Here is a 21,606-nt window from a genome sequence, read left to right as displayed (position 1 = left end):
ATCAATGAATGGATACACATTCATATCTAGAAAACTTTTTGAACAAACATGCATTTTATATGTTGACTTTGCTGGCTTTCCATAGTTGAGGTTGATCTGGTGAATCGTAATTCTTTGTAAGACGGGAGGGAGCGTTTCATCAACATCTTTGACAATTTTCCTTGATTCTGGTTGGCTGAGAGGTACTATTACTATGGTAATTGTCGGATGAAACAGGACTTGTCGGAACAAATCCTTTCATGAAACGCTCCCAGGTCTATGTTTTGTATTCCATACTGATTTAGGTCTTCATCCACCCACACTGCTTTCCTTTCCCTCTTCTCACTTTCTCTCTACTTTACCAATTCTTTTCAAGCAGTAAAGTGCTTATGTTTTCATAGGCCCTTTTACCTTTTCTCCTGCAAACATTTTAAACTTTTTTTGTAATGCAAAAAGTTTATTGTTAGGAAAGCTTTATTGAAAAAACACCTGTATTGTATTTGCATCACGTATTATTGTACATTCTATATTTTGCATTACTATATGCATTTGTGACGGAAACCTGTATGTTAGCTTGAAGTGAAAAAAAACACTTTACTGATGGAAGAGTCCAGCTTTTCAATAGCACAATGTTTTAACAAATTTGAAATGTCAACATGTATCTTAGGGTTTCTTTCCCTTAAAATTAGTTACATATCCACTGGGAATAACTTAACTGTAGTACTTATATGCTTCCCAAATACTATGGTGACACACTAAAATCATGAAATACAGTGATCTGAAATATACAACATGACACAAAAAATGTTAGGGGAATATTTCTTGTGTTTTATTACATGTCAAACAACATCACAACATCATAGCATCTTTCTTTCATAAGCATTGAAATATATATTTATATACATGTATATCTTATCATTATAAATGGCTGTGAAGTCAAGAACACATATACTACAAGAATGGTTAATTTACATAATGTAATTTACAAAAATATGTATATACATGTTATGATATTCAAGCTGTCATTAAAATAATAACTTTCAAGGTTTTTATCAATTTTGTACACTCACAAGGTGATTAAAGTAGGCACACATATTATGAAAGGATCAGACATCTCCTTCTTTCCCATTCAAGTGCATTTCTGATAAATTGCTCCATCAAATATAAACATTCAAAATTGAAGAGAATATTAATTATTAACAAACTAACACACATTTGTTTTAAATGTATAATTTTAAGACAGTTGCAAACACACAAAAGATTTACAGATTGCTTGGTCATACGCCAACTATCTAAGTAAAGAAAATTTACAATTCAATGACATTTTATATCCAATCAAGAACATTAGAATTGTATTTTAGATAAACTTTACATCACATACATTCTTATGTAATAAATACAATGTTTTTTTCAAACAGAAACATAGGTCATTACTCATTTTGGTGGACAATGGACGGGATACCATAGAAAATGGACAGAATAAGCTATGGACGGAGGTAAATTTATATACATTTGGAGATGCAATTATTTACAATAATGCATATACAAAATTACAAATATACATATGTATAAATCGTCTGAACAAAAGTTTATTTTTTCCTTATTATTTGCATTGTTTAAAATGAAAAGTGCATATTTACTCTCAAGTGCATGAGACAGCATTCGTTCATTACCATTTTTTTATTCAAAGCATTGACTTAGGTTCATGTTTATCACTACTGACTCAGTATATTGAATATATCTGAAAGAATGTAATATTTTATTTTACTTATCATATAGTCTCATCTCATATACTAGTATTCATTTTAACTGTGGTTGAAAGCAATTCAAACACAATTACAGCAATTAATAGACAATAAATTAATTCTTTATCCTTTTTTTTCTTAATTTCATTGTTTCTCACTCTCAACGAATTCTACCAGGTATACAAATGTATCAAATGTTCTTCTTTCTTCCCATAAGTGAAGTAAGTATAATCAAATAAAATAGAAAAAAAATATTCAAAATATCCTCAAAATATACCACACACATGTATTCACCTCAAAATAGTACTTACAAACAGAATTATTCATATTTCAAAAGATCTATGAAAAGAAAAATATGAAAAAACTGATAATCCCAATATGGCCTTCTCTACATCTACAATGCAAATTCCTATGTTCTTACACCTCTGAATACCTGTCACTGCAGTAGCATGTAGTCAAGTTAACTTGAGTCAAGTGGAAGTCTCATAAATAAGTCTCTGATTTTTGAATAACAAGGTTTAGGGTGATACCAGGCAGGAATGAATCTCTTTCAATGCAAAAGGGTCAAATTGGCAGATAAAAAAAATCAAAGTCAATATAACCTATGTACAATTATAAAATATACTGCTATGCAAGATATAAGTCAATGAATACAATAATCAGCAATGATTACTGGCAATGCATATTCTACTGATGCTTTGGTCAAATATCTTGAATGTGATATTTGTGTGAATATTTACAAAAAAATGTATGATTACATTAGCCAAGGTATACACAATAAAGACAGAGTTAGCAGTTATTATAACAAGTGGAGCGCCTCTGGCATTCTCACCTGCATCACGCGATTCAATATAGCAGCAGTGCTGACTTTGAAAACTACTATAAAATAATTCACAAAAAACACCATTCATATAATGATACAATACTACGTTCATTGAAAATAAATGACATTTGACCTTGATCATGCAACCTAAGACTTGTCAGTTATACTTGATTACCCCTATATCCACTTTTATACACTATATCTATGAACTTTGAAACTAATGACAGCAATCTAATAATTGCCTCCAAAATGGCCAAAGTTTGATGACCTGAAATGACCTTTGACTTTGGTCATGTGACCTGAAACTCACATGAGATGTTCAGTGATACTTGATTACTCTTTATGTCCAAGTTTCATGAATCAGCTCCATAAACTTTCAAAGTTATGATGGCAACTTAACAAATACCCCCAATTTGGCCAAAGTTCATTAAATATAAATGACCTTTGACCTTGGTCATGTAACTCAAAACTCAGACAGGATGTTCAGTAATACTTGATTAATCTTATGTCCAAGTTTCATGAACTAGATCTATATAGTTTCTAAGTTATGATGACATTTAAAAAACTTAACCTTCGGTTAAGATTTGATGTTGACGCAGCCACCGCCAAAAATACATCTTTGTCTGGCAATGGAGTTTTAGTCTTGCTGGCACATGTTTAACCTTACATCATCATTTACATAATATATTGTACAAACATATGGCCAGAAATTAGCACAACAAAGACCCTAATGCATACAACTTAAGATTATGATAAATTTGCTGTAAATAGGTACCATGGAAATCTTGATTTTGATTTGCTACTAAGACACATTACAATTTTGAATGCAATAAATAACAAAATAATTTGTTTTTGTGCAATGACCCATCAAAATACCATCTGTGGACCAACAGCCAAGTACAATTTGAAAATCTGAACTTATTTTTTAATAATCATAAAACAAACCTGCCAACATTTAGAAATGCAAAATTTGGACAACCAATGACCAGGGTCCAGACTGACCAAGCCCCCAGTAGGGTTCAGGGGCAGAGCCACAGGTGGGGATCAAGAAGGCAGTGCCCCCAGAAGCTCTCGTATTTTAACACCTTAACCAAAGGACCAGGCTATTTGAGATGTATGAAGGACTGGGGCATGAATGGGTCCTTGGCGATTTTTCCAACATTTTTTTTCTCACATGAAATTTCAGAAATCAAGCCATTGTGATTTTGGGTCATTTTGAAATTTAAAAACCAGGAGAGTTGGCAGGTCTGCATATAATATCTTTATCACCCTGCATATAACTCTAAAGAAGCAAGTGAACGATAAAACCTCTGATGTACTCAGTCATCCAACCCACAAAGTAGGGCAACGCCCCTCTTAATCCAATGTTCTACCGGACGGTCAGTAGGAAGATGAATGGCAAGGACAAAGTTGGTAGAATGACCGGTGGTCGACAAGGTACCTCTCCTCTCACTAGTCTTGTACAGAGGGCTGATGTAGTCACCTTTAGACTTGAACTCTGCTTTTATGCCTGTAGAAATGAATCGGGTATCATCATTGATTGGAAATATTGAAGATATGCAAGCAATACCAAATAACTCCAATTCAAACATATATAAACTTGCTGAAGTAAAATTTGAATTACTAGGATTAATGAAAAAGCTGTTGCAGACAAAATTTGATTTGCAGGACTAGAAAAAAAAGGACATGTGAATATTCAGATCCTATGAAACCTATACCAACAACTTCTAGGCAGCATATAAATACTGAAGAGAAAAGAGACCTTACCTGGTTTAATCCAGATGATTGGTACAGAGTCAAACAGAACCTTAGGTAATGACTCTCCAAGCATTCCTCTGAAAAGAGAACAAGAAAAACATGAATACTTGTAAGAAAGCAGCCTCTATCATTTGTGTGTCTAGAAGATTAATTGTCCCCTACATTGCAATTTCAAATAAATTCAGAAAATAATCTTCTAATTATTTACAAGTATCATACAGGAACTTAGTGAATAATGATTTATTTCACCTTTTAATGACTATAGATTGTGTACCCAAAAGGGAATCAAACATGATTGTGTAAGTAATAAATCGATAAGTATATTCAAGCACAAAATCAAGATTCAATACACCATTGAATTGAACTAAATTGTGTATACTCTATAATGTTGAACTTGTATTTGATGAAATAAATCAAAGTGCATCACATTAAGAAAAGTTCATCATGCATTTAAAATCTGATCAATGTTTACCGTTTCCTGTCCCATCTAGCACCATCCAAGAAGAGTCCATTTACATAAACGCCATCTTCAGGGGCTTTATCAGCTGTTTCTGATGGTAACACCTATATGTGTGAACAGAGTAATAGAGAGTAAAATCACATTGAAGATACTCTTATCTTATCATTTACTCTTATCATTCTTTTACTGCAATGTTTGCAATTATTCAGCTTCAATGTAACAAATTATTAGGAAATATATTACGCATGTACAGAGCGATTTGTATGTTTAAAAAGGAACCACATATGGCCTCCACGATCAAACTAAAGAACAAACAACTGTACTCACCTCAAACTGGAAGCCACACTTGTCAATGGGTATGGTATACTTCCTAGCATAGTTCTGCATTGCTCCTGTCAAGAAAGCTTGAGTGAAGAAGAATCCAGACAACCAGAAGACCATAGGTTTGCCATCATCGTACCAATCCTGCAGGAACTTCAACCTGGCTAGGAAATCATTGATATAACTACCGAGAGGCTTCAGACTTGGATAGGAACGTTTGGCCCACATCTCTGGTACCTGGGCAGCAAGAAATCAAAATAGAATAACATCCATATATTACACAATACACTGGATATACTTAATGTTTATATTCTGAAGTCCACTAGTTCTACTTAAGCCCTGGTCTCATGGGGCATTGCAAGAAACTTGCGATCAAATGTGAGCCTATTTTTGGTCCCTAAATCAATCATATGTCTATAATTTGAATGTACCAGTAAATTGATTTCTGATGTGCTTCTTACAAGAATGAGTGTAATCTGATTGGCTGTAAATAAAATTGATCTATTAATTGTAAAATTGCATCAGAATATTTGCAACTGATTGCAGTATTTTCTTGCAACACCCCCTAAGTCTGCTAAAATTATGGGAATCCAAAAATTTCTTAACATCGTGTTTGTTATATATTTTTTGTTTGTTTCCTTTGCTTTAATGGTGAAAATTATTCATTTTTTACATATTGCGAATCAAATTGAACCCCTACTGTAACAGATTTGTGAAAAAATTGGCTTTCATAGTTAAACCACGACCACAATCAAAACCCAAGTTCAGAAAATGGGTCCAAAGTGTTCATCTTCAGTGACTAGTATAAGTTTGATATGATATCTAACATATATTCAACAGGCCCCCCCCCAAAAAAAAAAAAAAATTGCAATCACCACAATGCACCATCATTAATTTAAATTTAGAAATGTTCATATTTCTTACTTTGCCAATAAGAAGATTGTGAGCCACACCCTCTAGATCAGAGGACATAACAACCAATCCTTTTATAGCCTTCTGAAGATTGAGCAGACTACTTCGGATTGTTATCAGCAAGCTAGAAAATCAAAATGAAATAGATGAAGATTTTGTAAATAGATACTTAGAGATTAGCTGGAACAGTAAAATTACAATTTTGAAGGATGATGATAAGCAAAACAAAATGAAATTATAATTCAAAACTTTCAGAATAAAGGATAAAATGTAATCACAAACAAGTTAAATCCTGAAAATCTAATATCTGCATTGAAAAAATGACTTTTATACACTTTTATGAATCTTCTTCCAAAGAATATAGACAATGACTGAATCACATATAAGTGCATTCCCAAATGGAAAACAAAGTTTTTAGTTTTGTCACAATTCTTTTATTTGCTTACTTGTTAAATCTTTCCATCTCTTGCACTAAGACGGTGTTCATACTTTCATTGTAGGTAACTGGATACTTGTTCAAGCCTGCCTCCAGATCAAAGTTTGATGGAAGCTGTGACAAAAAAAAGACATGAGAGTAAACTTTGATGAATATACAATCTTCATGTATTTACTACAAAAATCAAGTGAAACTATAGCTTTATTTAAAACATACACATTTAAAACAAAACAAAATAAATCATAAACACAGATAAATAAAAAAAAGATGAGCACTTTTATTATTGCAAATCATATGAGTTATGTGGTATGTTAAATAGATACAAATAATATAGTTGTATCTAATCTTTGCACATATAAAAATTATATACAGATAAATCTGCCCTTAATCAAATCTGTATGAACCCAACAATCTGTTAACATTGGAGAAATCAAGTAATGTGGTATATTTCATTTGACTTATAAAAGGATGACTCATGCATGATTCACGTTTTCATCCTCGACAATTTATTTATCTGCATCAGGTGACGTTTAATAATACAGATGGTAAATTCCTACATAGATTTGGTTTGAAAGTAAAAATACTGACCTTGGAGACAATGTCTTTTGCGATGTCTGATAAGATGTTATCAGTTGAGCCACTGCTTCCTCCCATACCCTTACCTCCCATAGTGAGAAGGATGTTATCAAAGAGAAGTCTGGTCTCTTGAAGAGATTTGGATATGTCTACATTGTCATGCATACCAAAGACTTCAGGTACCTGGGTGACTGGTAAGGACTATAGAACAAAGAAACAAGTTTAAGAGTGAGATACATCAAGCAAATATATGTTCATGGATTTTTCATATTTGATTTTATATCAATTTCTTAGTGAAGGAAATTACTATTATCGATTACAAAATAAATATATTAATAAACAAGTGGAATGCCTCTGGCCGTCTCACCTGCATCACGCAGTTCAATATAGCAGCAGTGCTGACTTTGAAAACTACTCTAACTCACACAAGATGTTCAGTGATACATGGTTACTCTTATAAAATGTCCACTTTTTATGAACTAGACCAATAAACTTTCAAAGTTATGATGGTAATTCAACAGATACCCCCAATTCGGCCAAAGTTCATTGACCTTTGACCTTGGTCATGTGACCTGAAATGCGCACAGGATGTTCAATGATACTTTATTACTATTATGTCCAAGTTTCATGAATCAGATCCATAAACTTTCAAAGTTATGATGGTAATTCAACAGATACCCCCAATTCGGCCAAAGTTCATTGACCCTAAATGACCTTTGACCTTGGTCATGTGACATAAAACTCATGCAGGATGTTCAGTGATACTTGATTAACCTTATGTCCAAGTTTCATGAACTAGGTCCATATATTTTTTTAGTTATGATGACATTTCAAAAACTTAACCTCAGGTTCAGATTTTGATGTTGATTCCTCCAACATGGTCTAAGTTCATTGACCCTAAATGACCTTTGACCTTGGTCATGTGACATGAAACTCTAATAGGATGTTCAGTGATACTTGATTAACCTTATGGCCAAGTTTCATGAACTAGGTCCATATACTTTCTAAGTTATGATGTCATTTAAAAAACTTAACCTCAGGTTAAGATTTGATGTTGACGCCACCGCCGCCGTCGGAAAAGCGGCGCCTATAGTCTCATTCTGCTATGCAGGTGAGACAAAAAGTGAGAAAAGATAACTTTGCAACTCATCAATTGTCATGGAAAAACTTGATGTCTATAAAAAAGAGAGCATCAATTTGATAAAAAAAATTTTTTTCATCAATGTAACATTTTCTCTTTAAAGAATCAAATAGAATTTTGTCTATGAATGAAAATGTTATCATAAAAATAATATGCACCATCTGAAGGCTTGGCCATATAAATGACAAGTAAAAAGCTGACCATCAATAAGTAACTGATATGTGAGTATACTGACCTTGATGAACTCAATGTAGCTCTCGTAGGTTCCCTTAGGAGGTGAATGGTAGTCTCCACTAGGTGAAAACTTGTACTTAGGATCACTAATAATATCAGGAGTGTAGAAATCAGCCAGGATGGTGAGAAGACAGCGTCGATCCCATTCTTGAGTCACTCTACCACCATAGTTACACTCTCCAGTCAGATAGGAAATAGCAGCATACTGAACCTCTTCATAGTCATTCACAAACATCTACAGGAATAATGATATAACAATAATCAATAGTGCTGGTTCTATTAATTACGTCTATTCATAAAATAATTGGGAAAATATTTCATAAAGGTGGGAAGTAAAATATGCTTAACATTGTTGAGAAATTATCATTGCAAGAACATCTTAAATTTGTCATACAAACAAGGTCTCAATATTGTATCATTGGCATCCCACTCCCTCAAAAAGAAAGAAGAAGAAAAAGAAAGACTATAACACACAAACAATTATTCTTATATGTTTCACATTCATAGTCAAAGGAGGTTCTACTTTTATTAAAATGCAACAAAGATTTCTTTGTGTTTTTACTTTGATTAGTGATTACCTGTAATTGCCTGATGCTGATACGAAGGTCAGACTCGTTGAAACCATAGGCAATATTCCATCCTAGTGGACCAAACTTTCTTCTTTCTTGAACCAGAGCATGGAAGAAACAAAGACCAAATAGAAGCTTCTCCCAGATCTACAAAAACAAACAATAAAACACAATGAACACAGATTACACAATTCAAATGCCTTTTTACATTAAGAAGTAAATATATCAAAAGTAATTAAGTTCTTAAATTTGTCCATAGCAAGACAATTCCATTATGGAAAAATCGCTGCAACCGATTATTTTTTTTATGACTATGACAATTCATAAATTCATAGCTTAATCTTAAACACTTTGTCCCTTTGATTGAAAAGGGTAAAGAGAGAAAGAGAGAGAGAAAAAAAAAAATTTTGTAACTGATTTAACATCAATCTTTGTATATACTTACCAGTTCTTTTCCTGGACATGATGCAAAGAATTCTGGGTCACTGATAGGATCACTAATGTATGACTGTAAAAGATTCATCCTAAGACCAGTAGGAGGTTCATTGGTCATCTTAACACCATTCTGAAGAACAGTCACTGGAAACTATAACATTAACATAAGAGGAAAAGCTTTTAAATATTCATATTGATAACAGAAAGAATTAATAACAAGGACATTATGGAACAATATTGGTAAATGAGGGGAATACAAGATTCATAACCATATTCAAATTGTTGGTCTACTGTAAAAAAATTGACAAATATGTACAAGACAGCCAGAAGTTCTCTGAGGTTTTATCAAATATTGAATTTACTGTATTTCTATATAGAATTATTTTAATAAAAATGACCATGCTGAAGAATTAAAAAAAAATTAATTCTGAGAAAGTCTTATACAACTCTTCTCTAAACGGGTATATATAGAGAAAATCAACTGAGGAATCTTTTAAGGACCACATATTTTATCAAAATATAGCTCCTATAAATACAATTTCTTGGATAACACATATAATTTACATCTTGAAATGTTCGCTTTCTGTTTCAAGAATTCTTCAAGAAACAATAGCTTACTTTGTCTGATGGATAACTCGTGAGCCAAAGCCTGAATTCAGGGTTGACATTTTCTGGACTGAATTCCTCACAAAGTTTTTCAAGGGCAGGCATCCAGGAGACGGCAAGATGACAATTCTGAAGTACAACCCATGTACCTTCCTTGATAGCTGTAGCAATTAGAGCTGCAGCTACAGGACCCTGTTAATATCACAAGATATATATTTCAGTGAACAAAGTTTCTAGGATAACATTGATACAAGGATGCTTGTGCAACATAGCAAAACATTAAAGACTCTTGAAACAAAACTAAATGACTAAAACATATATCACTTTCTTGCAGTTTCTAATCCTTAATGATATTTTAGTGTTAAAGTAATTTCAATATGACAAGATTTCCCTCCTCTGGCCTAAAACAGGACAATTTCCTTTCAATATTTTACTTCTACCCTGTTAAACATTAAATTGCAAAGAAAACAATGCAACCACAACCTGAAACAGATTCTTACCTGTCCTTGTCCAAGTGAGATAGCATTAAATTTCTCTCCACTGAATCCTTTATCTCCAGCAAACTTGAGAAGAGCTGCCATTGGATCAGCTCCAGGTGAGAGAACAAAGATGAGAGGAGCACAGGCATGGGAGTCTGTAAAACTCTTAGCAAGGTCAAAAGGTGGTGGTTGGACAAACTTCTGACCAAGCTTGCTGATTACAAAATCTGTAACTAGCGGTAGAACCTGAAATGGATGTGAGTAATGAATTCAAAAGCAATTTCCAGGTTGATTTTAGATAAAAGGCGATAGAAATAAAATCTTCCAAATATCTTCTAATTTTCTTGAGTAATTGTCCCTCTTGAAAGTTCATTTAAAAGCTACTAATTACTAATACAAAAACTTAAGGAAATTCTTTTTCATTCTTGACTATCACATGGTAATATATTGTAAAATATTCTTTTATCTTTCCACTACAAAGAACATTCAAAGATCATATGACATCTTATTTTTACAAGTAATAACTTGTAAATACTTAAATGTGTAGTTCAAAACAACATCAACAAGAATGGAAATATATGTAATAATACTTCAAGAAAAAAAAAAGAAGTGTGGATTGAAGTTTTGTTTGATTTTAAGTTGTCATTGTTATTTCACTTGTGTTTGATTGAAATGTTTATGCAACAATCTTATGATGTTCTGTCAATGAAAGTAGATGCAACACTGGTAAAATTTGTTTAGAGAGATATCTACTAAAAAAATAATTCTACAATATCCCCTACGAGTCCTGATTCATTACCTTATCTGGTCTAAGGCACCTAACAACAATAGCTCTTTGGAAGTCTGTAAGTTTGTCTTGCCATGGTGCTGGAAGTGACTCACGATGGGGTTCCTTACTCTCATAGAAGGTCTTCCATTCTCCTACATTGTCCTGGAAATTATCCCTGATGGTTTTTTTTATCATAATGAGAGAAAAAAAACAAACACCTTAATTCCAGTTAAATATCTAAATTCCCTGATAGTAATAGCACTGGACTAGTAAAACGTCCATTGCAATAAGAGTATAGTCACAAACAACATTTTTCGTTAATTTTTTTTAAATCATAAATTAACAAATGTTATACTTTTTAAAGAAATTTGGATCACATGGTTTTGATACATGGTGGAAGATTCAAATGTCTTTTAGTTTCAGAATTTAAAAAGATTTACTTCAAAATGACAGAGATGAATAGACAAAAATAGTTAATGATTAGATACTGACCGAAATCCTTTGAATGCTGGCATGTCACACATTCTACAAAGCTCATCCCAACTTTTATCTGAAAGCCAAGATGGGTCTGGGTTCTCAAGTTTGTTTTCCAGACCTACTCCTCCAGTTAAGAAAAACATGGACTCCGTTTGATCCATCTCCTTTTTATCTCTAGAATAATAATAAAAATAAAATTAGTAAATTTCACAATTATTAAAACTTTGCAGACATTTAAAACATTAAAAATTACTTTCTTTAGAATGATTTATAGCAATTGGAAACCACAATACGTATTCATTGCTGCGCTGTATTGGAAATTTTACAGAAAGACATTGTGAAATAAAAGATTTATATTTCTGGAATTGGAGTGTTTATAAACATGTTGATTATTCATCTTTTCCTCATTCTTTTGGTTTTGTTGATGTTCCATCATAATGTAATCATTTCATGTTTGAAATGTTATTCTACCATCTTAGAATACTGAATTTACTACTCCTAGTTGCCGACGATCACTGAATATCATGCTTCATACCAATTCGTATGTAAGAAAATGAAGTTGATGTTAATTTATTTCATGTTTTGAGATTCAATGATATAAGCAAATATGAAAAATAACTTGCAGTCTGTTTAACTAGTTGGTCAACATGAATTAGCTTTAAACTTTCAAATGTAATAAACCCTACTAGGATCTTTGCACTCTCTGTCTCTCTCTTATATATACTATTACATCACTTAATCAAACACTTACAATTATATAAAATAATATGTTTAGTATCTTATCAATACAAAATAAACTGCGTTAGTAACCTCTACTGCCACCATCACATTGATAGACCATTTGACCACTACCAAAGTATAACATCTCAAAGGGATTACTGAATAAAGTGCATAAAGAAAAAACAATTGGAATGCCTCTGGCAGTCTTGCCTGCATTACATGATTCAATTTAAGAACAGTGGAGACTTTGAAAACAGCTATTGAATAGTTATTTGCAAAAGAAAACACTCATATGATAATAAAATACTATGTCCACTGACCCAACATAACCTTTGACCATGATCATGTGACCTAAGATGTGTGCATAACATAAGTGATAATCCTTATGTCTATGTTTCATGAGCTATATGTGTAGATCTATAAACTGTCTTAAGTTATGATGCCATTTCAACAAACACCCTCAACACCCCAAAGTTCATTGACCTTAAATGGCCATTGATCTTGGTCATGTGACCTGAAATGAACAAAGGATATTCAAGGATATATGGTTATTCTATGTCCAATTAGTTTCATGAACTAGTTCCATAAACTTTAAAGTTATGATGACAATTCCACAAATACCCCCAACCTTATCAAAGTTTGTTGACCCTAAATGACTTTGGTCATGTGACCTGATACCGATTCAACAAATACCCCCAACACAGCCAAAGTTCATTGACCTTAAATGGCCATTGATCTTGGTCATGTCATGTGACCTGAAATGCACAAAGGATGTTCAGGGATACTCAATTGCTTTTATGCCTAAGTTTCATGAACTAGATCCATAAGATTTCAAAGTTATGATGACAATTCCACAAATACCTCCAACATGGTCAAAGTTAGTTGACCCTAAGTGACCTTTGACCTTGGCCATGTGACCTGAAAATCATGCAGGATGTGAGTAATACTTGGTTACCTTTATGTCCAAGTTTCATGAACTAGGGCCATATACTTTCTATCTAAGTTTTTAATAAATAGGTCATTTTTTTTATGTATTTTGTAGAAATAATTAATCTTCACTTATTTTTCTTCGATTAATTTAGCGAACTTAAATTTGCTTCTAAAATTTTTGCATATCCTGTTAATAATTGTTTTTCTGCTTATCTGTTATGTACTGTACTGCGCAGTTGAGTATATCCAAATAAAAATTGCGCAATATAAATTTACAATTATTACAATTATTGAAATCTTAACCTTGGTTATCAATGTTGACACCGTCGCCGCCGTCAGAAAAGCGGCCAGATGAGACAATAAAACTTAAAACTGGGAATGATTGATCCCTTGTGCTTAAACAGAAACTATTCAATATTTATGTGTATGAAACTTATAAAATTCTGGTACAGTGATTTCATGCTGATGCTATTATTATCCATCCAAAAACCTCATCTACATTAATCCAGATTAATAATATTCATTTCTTGAAAACAATGTCATAACAAGAACAATTGTAAACAATAAAACAAAGTCAGTAAAATCTGTGCAAAACCGTGCCATGTTAGTAAATGTTTGAGTAACCAACACAGGGGTGGGCTTTATGGTTAAATAAGGAAATTCAGGGATAAAACAGAACCATCAAAATGTAGAGGTAGAGACAATGCAAAGTTTTCATCAAAATTTGGGTGATTTCAAATTGGGAACATACATCTTTTAAAATAATGGACAATACATATTCAAACTTTTTTTAACAGAATTTAGCCAGAACACTTTGCCATAAATTCAAATGAATCAAAATAATAATCATTTAATGGTTGTTTTTATACTAGCCATTATCAAAATCCCGAAAAAAGAAGTGCCCATTCCTTTTAATCAATTTCAATTTTGAAAAACTATGCATTGCCTTTTTCACACATGCAATTTGATTGGAAGAAAACAACTTACGTATCCGGAGCAGCCCTGTATAATTGATGAAAATTATAGTTCAGAAGATATATGTCGTATACATTTGATAATAAGCCATATATAATTCATGCAAATACACTACTGTTTGATGAATAATCAAGCTCTGGGTTATGAGCAGGCAAAGGTCTGGAAAGGTATTTTTCATGAATAAAATAAGGAATTAAATATGTAGCACATGAAAAATATACTAGATTAAAATATGAAATGTGTTTGGTATTGTGTTTTGCTGAAAATATTGTACAAATAGTATGACAAACGAAAAAGAGATTCCTTTATCGACGACAATATACTGTCATCTTTACATGATACAAGAATATTGAAAAAATGATTATGTAAGGTATCTACTCTATCAAACCTAAATGAATTGAATATCATTTACAAACAGGACAAATGATAAATTTATATGTAAATGAAAATAATGAATCCATAGAAGTCAATTAAAGCCTAATGACTTGGATGAGAAAATGTGTGAGGTGATGTACAATAAAATGATCAAATGGAAAAATATATGACAAGAAAGGAAATAGAGCCAACTGATTCATTATTACTGGGTAATAAACATGTCACTACTTACAGAAGAATATTGATGCAGAGAAGATAAGAAAAGAGGAGCTTATCCTTCTCAAATAATGAACGACATACATTGCAGTATAGATTATAGGTGAAGTGGTCAGACAGGTAACGCAGACGACGTTCCAAAATCTTGGACTTATTGCTATAACAAGAATAAATCAGAAAAATGCAGGATAAAAAAAAAGATTTCAAGATTAACAAGTGTCACAAATGCGAGCACCTAATACGCCCACCTGTAACACAGAAAATTAAGTTATTGGTAGCATCATACACAACAAATTATATGAGCCTATAGGTTAAGTTAAACTACAGATATCGTATTAATAAGGACTTTAGAAGTGTAAGGAGAAAAGATGTCACTGTGATCTTGACATCTGACCTTTTGACCTCAAAATCAATAGGCTTCCTGGGATCTATGCTAGTATTATACACACCAAATTATATGAGCCTAGGTTAAGTTAAACTGAAGTTATCACACTTAGGAAAAGTAACGGACGGACGAACGGACAGGCAGACACCTAGCGTGATACCATAATACGTCCCGTCTAGATGGGCGTATAAAAATAGATATAAAATAGCTATGAAATTAAAGATTAAATAAAATTATTGAAACCAAGAGATTATATTCTGCTCTTGTTACCATATTTCTAAACTCCAAGATGCACACACTCAAATTCATTAAACAGTATTACAGTAAACAATCTTAAAACTAAGTTGCATTTGTATTCTCTTCTTTTGAGACTGCTAAAATATTGATAATTTCTTATACATTATTTGTGTGTGTGTGTATATATATATATATATATATATATATATATAAATATATATATATATATATATATATATATATATAATATATATATAAATAATAATTCTAAAGGAAAGTGTAGTTTTACCTGTCTTGAATGGAATTGATGTAGAGATTGACAAACCAAGTGAGTGAGTATTGATACATGGGATCAATGTTAGGCAAGTCAGCGATCGAGAAGAAAAGAACGCTAGAATGTTTGGCAATAGGACGGTAGCCTGCTCTTGATTCGTTCAATTTCTTTTCTGTTTCCTCAGCAACCTTCTGTTTCTTAGAGATCTCATCTGATAAAACCTATCAAGGACAAACGGTTATTTGAATGCAATTAAAGAACTCACATCACCAAAGAAATCTGCATATTCTTGTGAATACTAAATTAAATATTACTTGTTATTCACTGATAATGTTTTTCATGCAACAAAGCATGCCTATCGAGAATTGGCTTGTACATTCATTACAAATGTTGCACTAGCATTAATTGACACTTAAGCAAAGAAAACTATTGCTTTTTGAGACACAAAGACACCAATGATGAGGATTATTACATGTTTCCTTTACATAAATCAGGAGAATTTAGAGAAGATCTACATTTAAAAAAAAAATTCACAAAGTACAAAGCCACTTTTATTTCTTTGATAAGGATGACATTAACAGCAAGATGACTTTAAAAATAGACTCACTTTAGATGAGTCTAAGACAAGGATGGCACTTTCATCTTCTAGGATGTTGCCTTCTGAAGATGACAAGGTTTCCAAGATCTTATCTTCAATCTCCTTGAGCTGTTTTTTGTTTGCTGCACTCTGGAGGATCAAAGCCTGTCGTTCCTCCTCTAGCTCAGGTCTAAAGAGGGAAAGAAGATGAATAAGGAGATGTTAAAATACTTCCATCACATATTTATGACTCAATTTTAATAGTGGAAGTATCATGGTGTAGCGGTTATGACTCTCGCCTTGCATTTAGAGGGACATGTGTTCAGAACCCCACCACGGCCTAACCTGAATCTAACACAAATTAAATTTGCATTTAATCTCATCACATTGTTTGAATATATGAGACCAAAACAAAGAAAATCAAATGATGTTTCCATTGTGGTATGAACAATTGCAAAAGTGGTTTATGGTACACCATGTTTTGAGTCCTAGAAGGACAGAAAAATGGAAAAGTGGTAGGAGTGAAATGGAGTGGTGAGAGAGTAGAAGACTGGGAAGGAGAGTATTCTTTCCTGAATTGAGTGTAGTCCTTTATAGGAAAATACACCAGAAAAGTTGAGAGGTTTGAGTAGTTGAAGAGATAAGAAGGCTGGCTCAAGTCTGCAATTCTATTGCAGAACAAGACTTGAGAAGACTTGACATTTCAGGCAGGCTGACTGTCCATCTTCTTTACTTCTGAACTATTTAATTTTCTTAGTTCTTCTAAGAGCCACTACATGGTGTACCATAAACCATTCTACAAAATAAAATCAAATATTTAAACATAAAGTTTGATTTCGCTGAAGAGAAGAATGACAACCTCAAGTTCCAATATCATACACACAAAAAAAATTACAGGCAAGGAAATCTTAGATGAAGACTTGAAGTAGTAGCAACATGTAGTAAAACAGACTTCTACACTATACGAGAGTAAACCTTTACCTTTCTTTAGCAACCACAATTCCAAGGAGTTGATCTTCTAAACCATCTTGGGTAATCATGAAATTAAGAAGTGAGACCTTGACAGAGAGTTCAGGTAGGTAGTGAGGGTTGCGTAGCTTAGTTGTGATGTAGAATCGAAAGTCTTGAGAATACTCTATTACGCTCTCTCCAAGCTTGATGCAATCAACACCTCCTGCATGACATGAAGTCAGTGAAAGAATTCAACTAATATGTTAAGGTTACTGACGTCAGCTTATTTTTGGAATTCTTGATTTCTTACAATTTTCTTTCCTTATCAACAACATATCTAATCATCACCCATTTACAGAAACTTTCTATTACACAACAGTCCATGGAAACAAAGGCTGCTCCATCTTAATATACAATCGACATTATCAAACACATTTTCATGAAAGCTGTTGAAAACATGGCCAAATAGTCATCATCAACCTTTATCTTACATTTCCATTTGGATAAGATATGAGAATTGCAATGGAAGAACATACCCTGTTTGAAGGTTTGCTTGAGTAACAATGGCTCTAGTGAAGGATCAAGTTCCTCAGCAACATTCTCAAGAAGCAAGGGAGTGCCAAACTGTATACAGTTTTCAAGTGTCCTCATATAGTCACCGTCAGTCAACTTGATGACAGATAGTTTGTTATCTTTCTCAGAGTTCTTCACCCACTTATTGGCTTGACCTTGTGGATCAATCATAAGGGGCCTGCCAAAAGCAAAAAGGCAAATCTTCAGTTTACAAAATGGACAAACAATGAATATATACTTCATCACCATCATGTAGTCAAAGTACAATGGTTCTATAAATCATTCATTATAAATGCAAGAAAGTCAAATACACTATAAACCTCACAAGTCTTATTTCATAACCAGCCATACCATGTAACTAGACACTCTAAGCTTCAAATTTCAAGTTAAACCAATCAATGAAGAACATTTATCTTTGGCTAGGTACATGTCCAAAAGGTGAAAATTTGATTTTTTCACAGCCTTTTATCTAAAAATGAACAAAATACACGATCTAAAAGAGATGTCAACTCTGCATGAAAACGTATGTCTTTTGTAACTTTTTTAATGACACTAATAAAAATGTGTTCTGTTGTCTGTAAATGCACCATTTTTTGTATTCTGTCATATCTTCCAGCCATTTAAACTTATCATTTTGTTTTTTGCACTTTTTTATATCGAGCTTGACAATATTTCAAGTTAATAATACCCTCGAAAAAATGTGTCACGCAAGTAACAAAAATACATCCGTAGTTAAGTTTATTCAAAACGTATCGGGTAGTGTAATTTGTAGTTGATAAAAAGTAAGGAGCATATAGTCCTAAATCAAACCAGCGAAGAAGATTGCCAACTGGACACCCCTTCATTATGAAAAAACACCCTAAAAAGCTGTCATGCGAGTCACTTTAAGGTTTTTTAGCGTATATCACGCGAGTCACATATCACAAAACAAGCAATATTTTGGGAAATAGGATAATGATTGCGATTTTTCAGGCAGATGTCAATTGTTTAGGCCTGAATGATTACTTTTATTTTAAAAACTGTGTTGAATGCTATCAGTAACACATTTGTGATTACAATAGGTAGTCCCACATTTAAACTTTCATGTAAGTAGATGTATCAGAGCATGACTTTAAAATTCCTTAGTTTTAAAGATAAAGAGGGTGCAAATGACCATAAATGTTCTGTTTGAATGGAATTTGGCCCATTTTACTGTATAAAATCATGATAATTTGTTCAATTTGTAGTCCAAAATTATACTTGTCATGACAGTCACACTCCTGTGTCACATTTTCAAATGGCAATCAACTCAAAACAACATCATGAATTTTTAAAATAAATCATATTTCCAAATGATTCAAAATACTCTCCAGAAAATTTTATCAAAATCTGGCAAGTATCTTCTTAGGAAATTACAGACAAGAAGAGAAAGGTCAGAAATTGTCAATATTGTTGTGTCATGCAAGTCACAACAAACAAATTTAAATATCTCCTACAAAAATGACTGTAAATTCAGTTTGTTGGACAATGTGTATTAGTATTATCAATAATTTGATTGAAATAAATAGGAAAAACAAGTCTGCAATATACGATTTTCAAGTAATCAGTCTTAAGAAGTTTGAATTTTGTGTCAATGTCACACAAGTTACAATGGAATGGATGATAGGTCATTACATGGACAAAGCATTGATATATTTGCTGCCTGAAATCCACAATTTGTCAAGGATAGGGGTCTACTCAAATGCATTATTTGCTTTAAAAGTAACCTCCCACCTTTACCAGGAAGATCACTCACCATCGTCTGGCATTGTCAACAATCACACCATTATCAATTGAGAAGTTGTCTGTAGGGAGACCAGCAATGTTCCAGGCTCTGATCTTTATGGGTTCTCCTAAAGTGTTACTCAATGAAAATTCATTTGAACATGGAATATTCTTCTCCTGTTGCAAACACAGAATAAAAACCATAGAAAAATAAGTTGCAAATGTAACTATTCTTAAGTACAGTATATTCATTTAAACTACTTGGATCTTTTTTTTTACTGAGTAATATTCTAGGGTCATTCTGGAGAACAAATACCACAATACTGATAAATATACAGAAAATATTTGTGTAATTAAGTAAGACATTCTAATAAAGACATAAAACACTGGTGCTTAAAGAAATGCAAGGATATTATCAGAGAAACGGCTGTTTCTATGCTTCATGAATTCACAAGTATATCATTGTGTTCCTAAACAAGGGTAAAGTGGAAACATACCGTGCATTGCTTAGTCCAGTCTGTAGTACAAGCTTGTCTATAGGATGAAGTGAAGGCTCCAAGGTAGGCAATGACACCAGATGATATTAAAACATCACCAATCAAGTTGTCATAAATGCTCTGCAAATTGGCAGCTGCTAATGTCCACCTATATTTTGAAAAGGATTTTTACATTAATCATACAATCACAATTGATACTTGTGGCCCAGTGTGTCTTGGAAATCACTTCTCCTAATCATATCATCCAACACATGCTACTTACAAATAAAAGATTTTTCTAAAACAAATGTTACTATTTCAGAGATATAATCATACAACAATTTACTGAATATTTTTATTTCCCATCATGATGAATTATTTTGCCAACACTAGACTTCAGCAAAAAGGAAAATAATTGTGTTAAATTATGATTGTGAAATGACTCCTACCTTTCCTTCTCTCCACCAAGTCCACCAATGAGCTTTTCTGCTCTCTCTAGTTTTTTAGCACAAAGGTCTACTTGCTTCTCCAATTGGTCCTTTTTGTCTGTCATCTCCTGGAACTGATCTTTGAGAGCCTGCAGACGTTCTTCAACGGCCTTCAGCTCAGCTCGTTTGGCTGTTGGATAAAGATAAACATGGTTTAAATATAACCCTCTATTTGTATCATGAGTCTAATAATTATATTACATTGGATGGCTCAGAATGGAATACCATATTGTCTCATACTCAACGCTTAATTTTGTACAGGCGCCTATGGGATATTTGTCGGATTTCAGTCATTTTAGGGATATGCTCTGATACTGCACAGGCAATTGATGCAGACCAAAATACTCATTTTTAATGTATGGCTAAAACGCTCAATATAGATGATAATTTTTATTATTGTATTGTTAGATGATTATGGGGAACAAAAGGAAATAAAAAATTACACAGCATGGAGACAAGACAGAATAGATGAGTATGGCTTTTGCAATGTAGCATTGTTATCCAATAATAACAATACGATTAAGTGCATCAAGGCATATCATTCTTACCATTCAGGATTGACATAGTGGTTGCTAAAGACTCCTCTGCTTCCTTCAGCTTCTCTTTCTTTGGAGCAACAACCTTGGCCACCCTGTCATAGACCTCCATAGCAGTTACCCACTTACACAAGCCTTCAGCAGCAGAAGAAGCTTTGGCTACCTTAGCAGGATCAAACTCAGGGTTGGTCATGTATTCACTGCGGATCTTCTTCATCGTTGCCACCTATTAATACAATATTGAAAGTTATTTGATATAAGAATCAACAATCATCCTACCAAAGAATCTAATTATTGACAACTATCCTTTCATGCAAAGAAAATAAGGTAAGTTAAAATAAATTCTGATCAGATCTAAAGAGTAGCATGTCTTAATCATCCTGCTCAACAACAAGTTTTCAAAATTCCTAATGATTTTGTTTTCACTGAA

At 32.9% G+C, this 21,606-nt stretch overlaps 1 protein-coding gene across 1 annotated transcript in view; it reads right to left on the bottom strand.

Annotated features, from left to right (window-relative positions):
* Positions 1–3,765: 3,765 nt before the first annotated feature.
* The window catches only part of LOC121410131 (dynein heavy chain 12, axonemal-like), a 54,264-nt gene continuing 36,423 nt past the window's right edge, over positions 3,766–21,606 (bottom strand). Inside the window, exons 44-67 of the mRNA XM_041602016.1 lie at positions 21,189–21,402; positions 20,602–20,770; positions 20,174–20,321; positions 19,708–19,853; positions 17,897–18,111; positions 17,391–17,583; positions 16,440–16,599; positions 15,848–16,053; positions 14,953–15,093; positions 14,358–14,372; positions 11,736–11,894; positions 11,274–11,418; positions 10,496–10,720; positions 10,008–10,187; positions 9,400–9,540; positions 8,964–9,101; positions 8,387–8,620; positions 7,023–7,211; positions 6,445–6,548; positions 6,011–6,122; positions 5,093–5,323; positions 4,778–4,869; positions 4,315–4,382; positions 3,766–4,057 (exon numbers count right to left, since the gene is read on the bottom strand). Of these exons, the coding sequence (XP_041457950.1) occupies positions 3,867–4,057; positions 4,315–4,382; positions 4,778–4,869; positions 5,093–5,323; positions 6,011–6,122; positions 6,445–6,548; positions 7,023–7,211; positions 8,387–8,620; positions 8,964–9,101; positions 9,400–9,540; positions 10,008–10,187; positions 10,496–10,720; positions 11,274–11,418; positions 11,736–11,894; positions 14,358–14,372; positions 14,953–15,093; positions 15,848–16,053; positions 16,440–16,599; positions 17,391–17,583; positions 17,897–18,111; positions 19,708–19,853; positions 20,174–20,321; positions 20,602–20,770; positions 21,189–21,402 (3,816 nt within the window). The 3' untranslated portion in view covers positions 3,766–3,866. The remainder of the gene's footprint in view (positions 4,058–4,314; positions 4,383–4,777; positions 4,870–5,092; positions 5,324–6,010; positions 6,123–6,444; positions 6,549–7,022; positions 7,212–8,386; positions 8,621–8,963; positions 9,102–9,399; positions 9,541–10,007; positions 10,188–10,495; positions 10,721–11,273; positions 11,419–11,735; positions 11,895–14,357; positions 14,373–14,952; positions 15,094–15,847; positions 16,054–16,439; positions 16,600–17,390; positions 17,584–17,896; positions 18,112–19,707; positions 19,854–20,173; positions 20,322–20,601; positions 20,771–21,188; positions 21,403–21,606) is intronic.

The sequence above is a fragment of the Lytechinus variegatus genome, chromosome 3 (assembly GCF_018143015.1).
Source record: "Lytechinus variegatus isolate NC3 chromosome 3, Lvar_3.0, whole genome shotgun sequence".
NCBI classification, from domain to species: Eukaryota; Metazoa; Echinodermata; class Echinoidea; order Temnopleuroida; family Toxopneustidae; genus Lytechinus; species Lytechinus variegatus.
The sequence above is the reverse complement of the archived record's forward strand: the minus strand, read 5'-3'. Positions and strand labels throughout refer to the sequence as shown.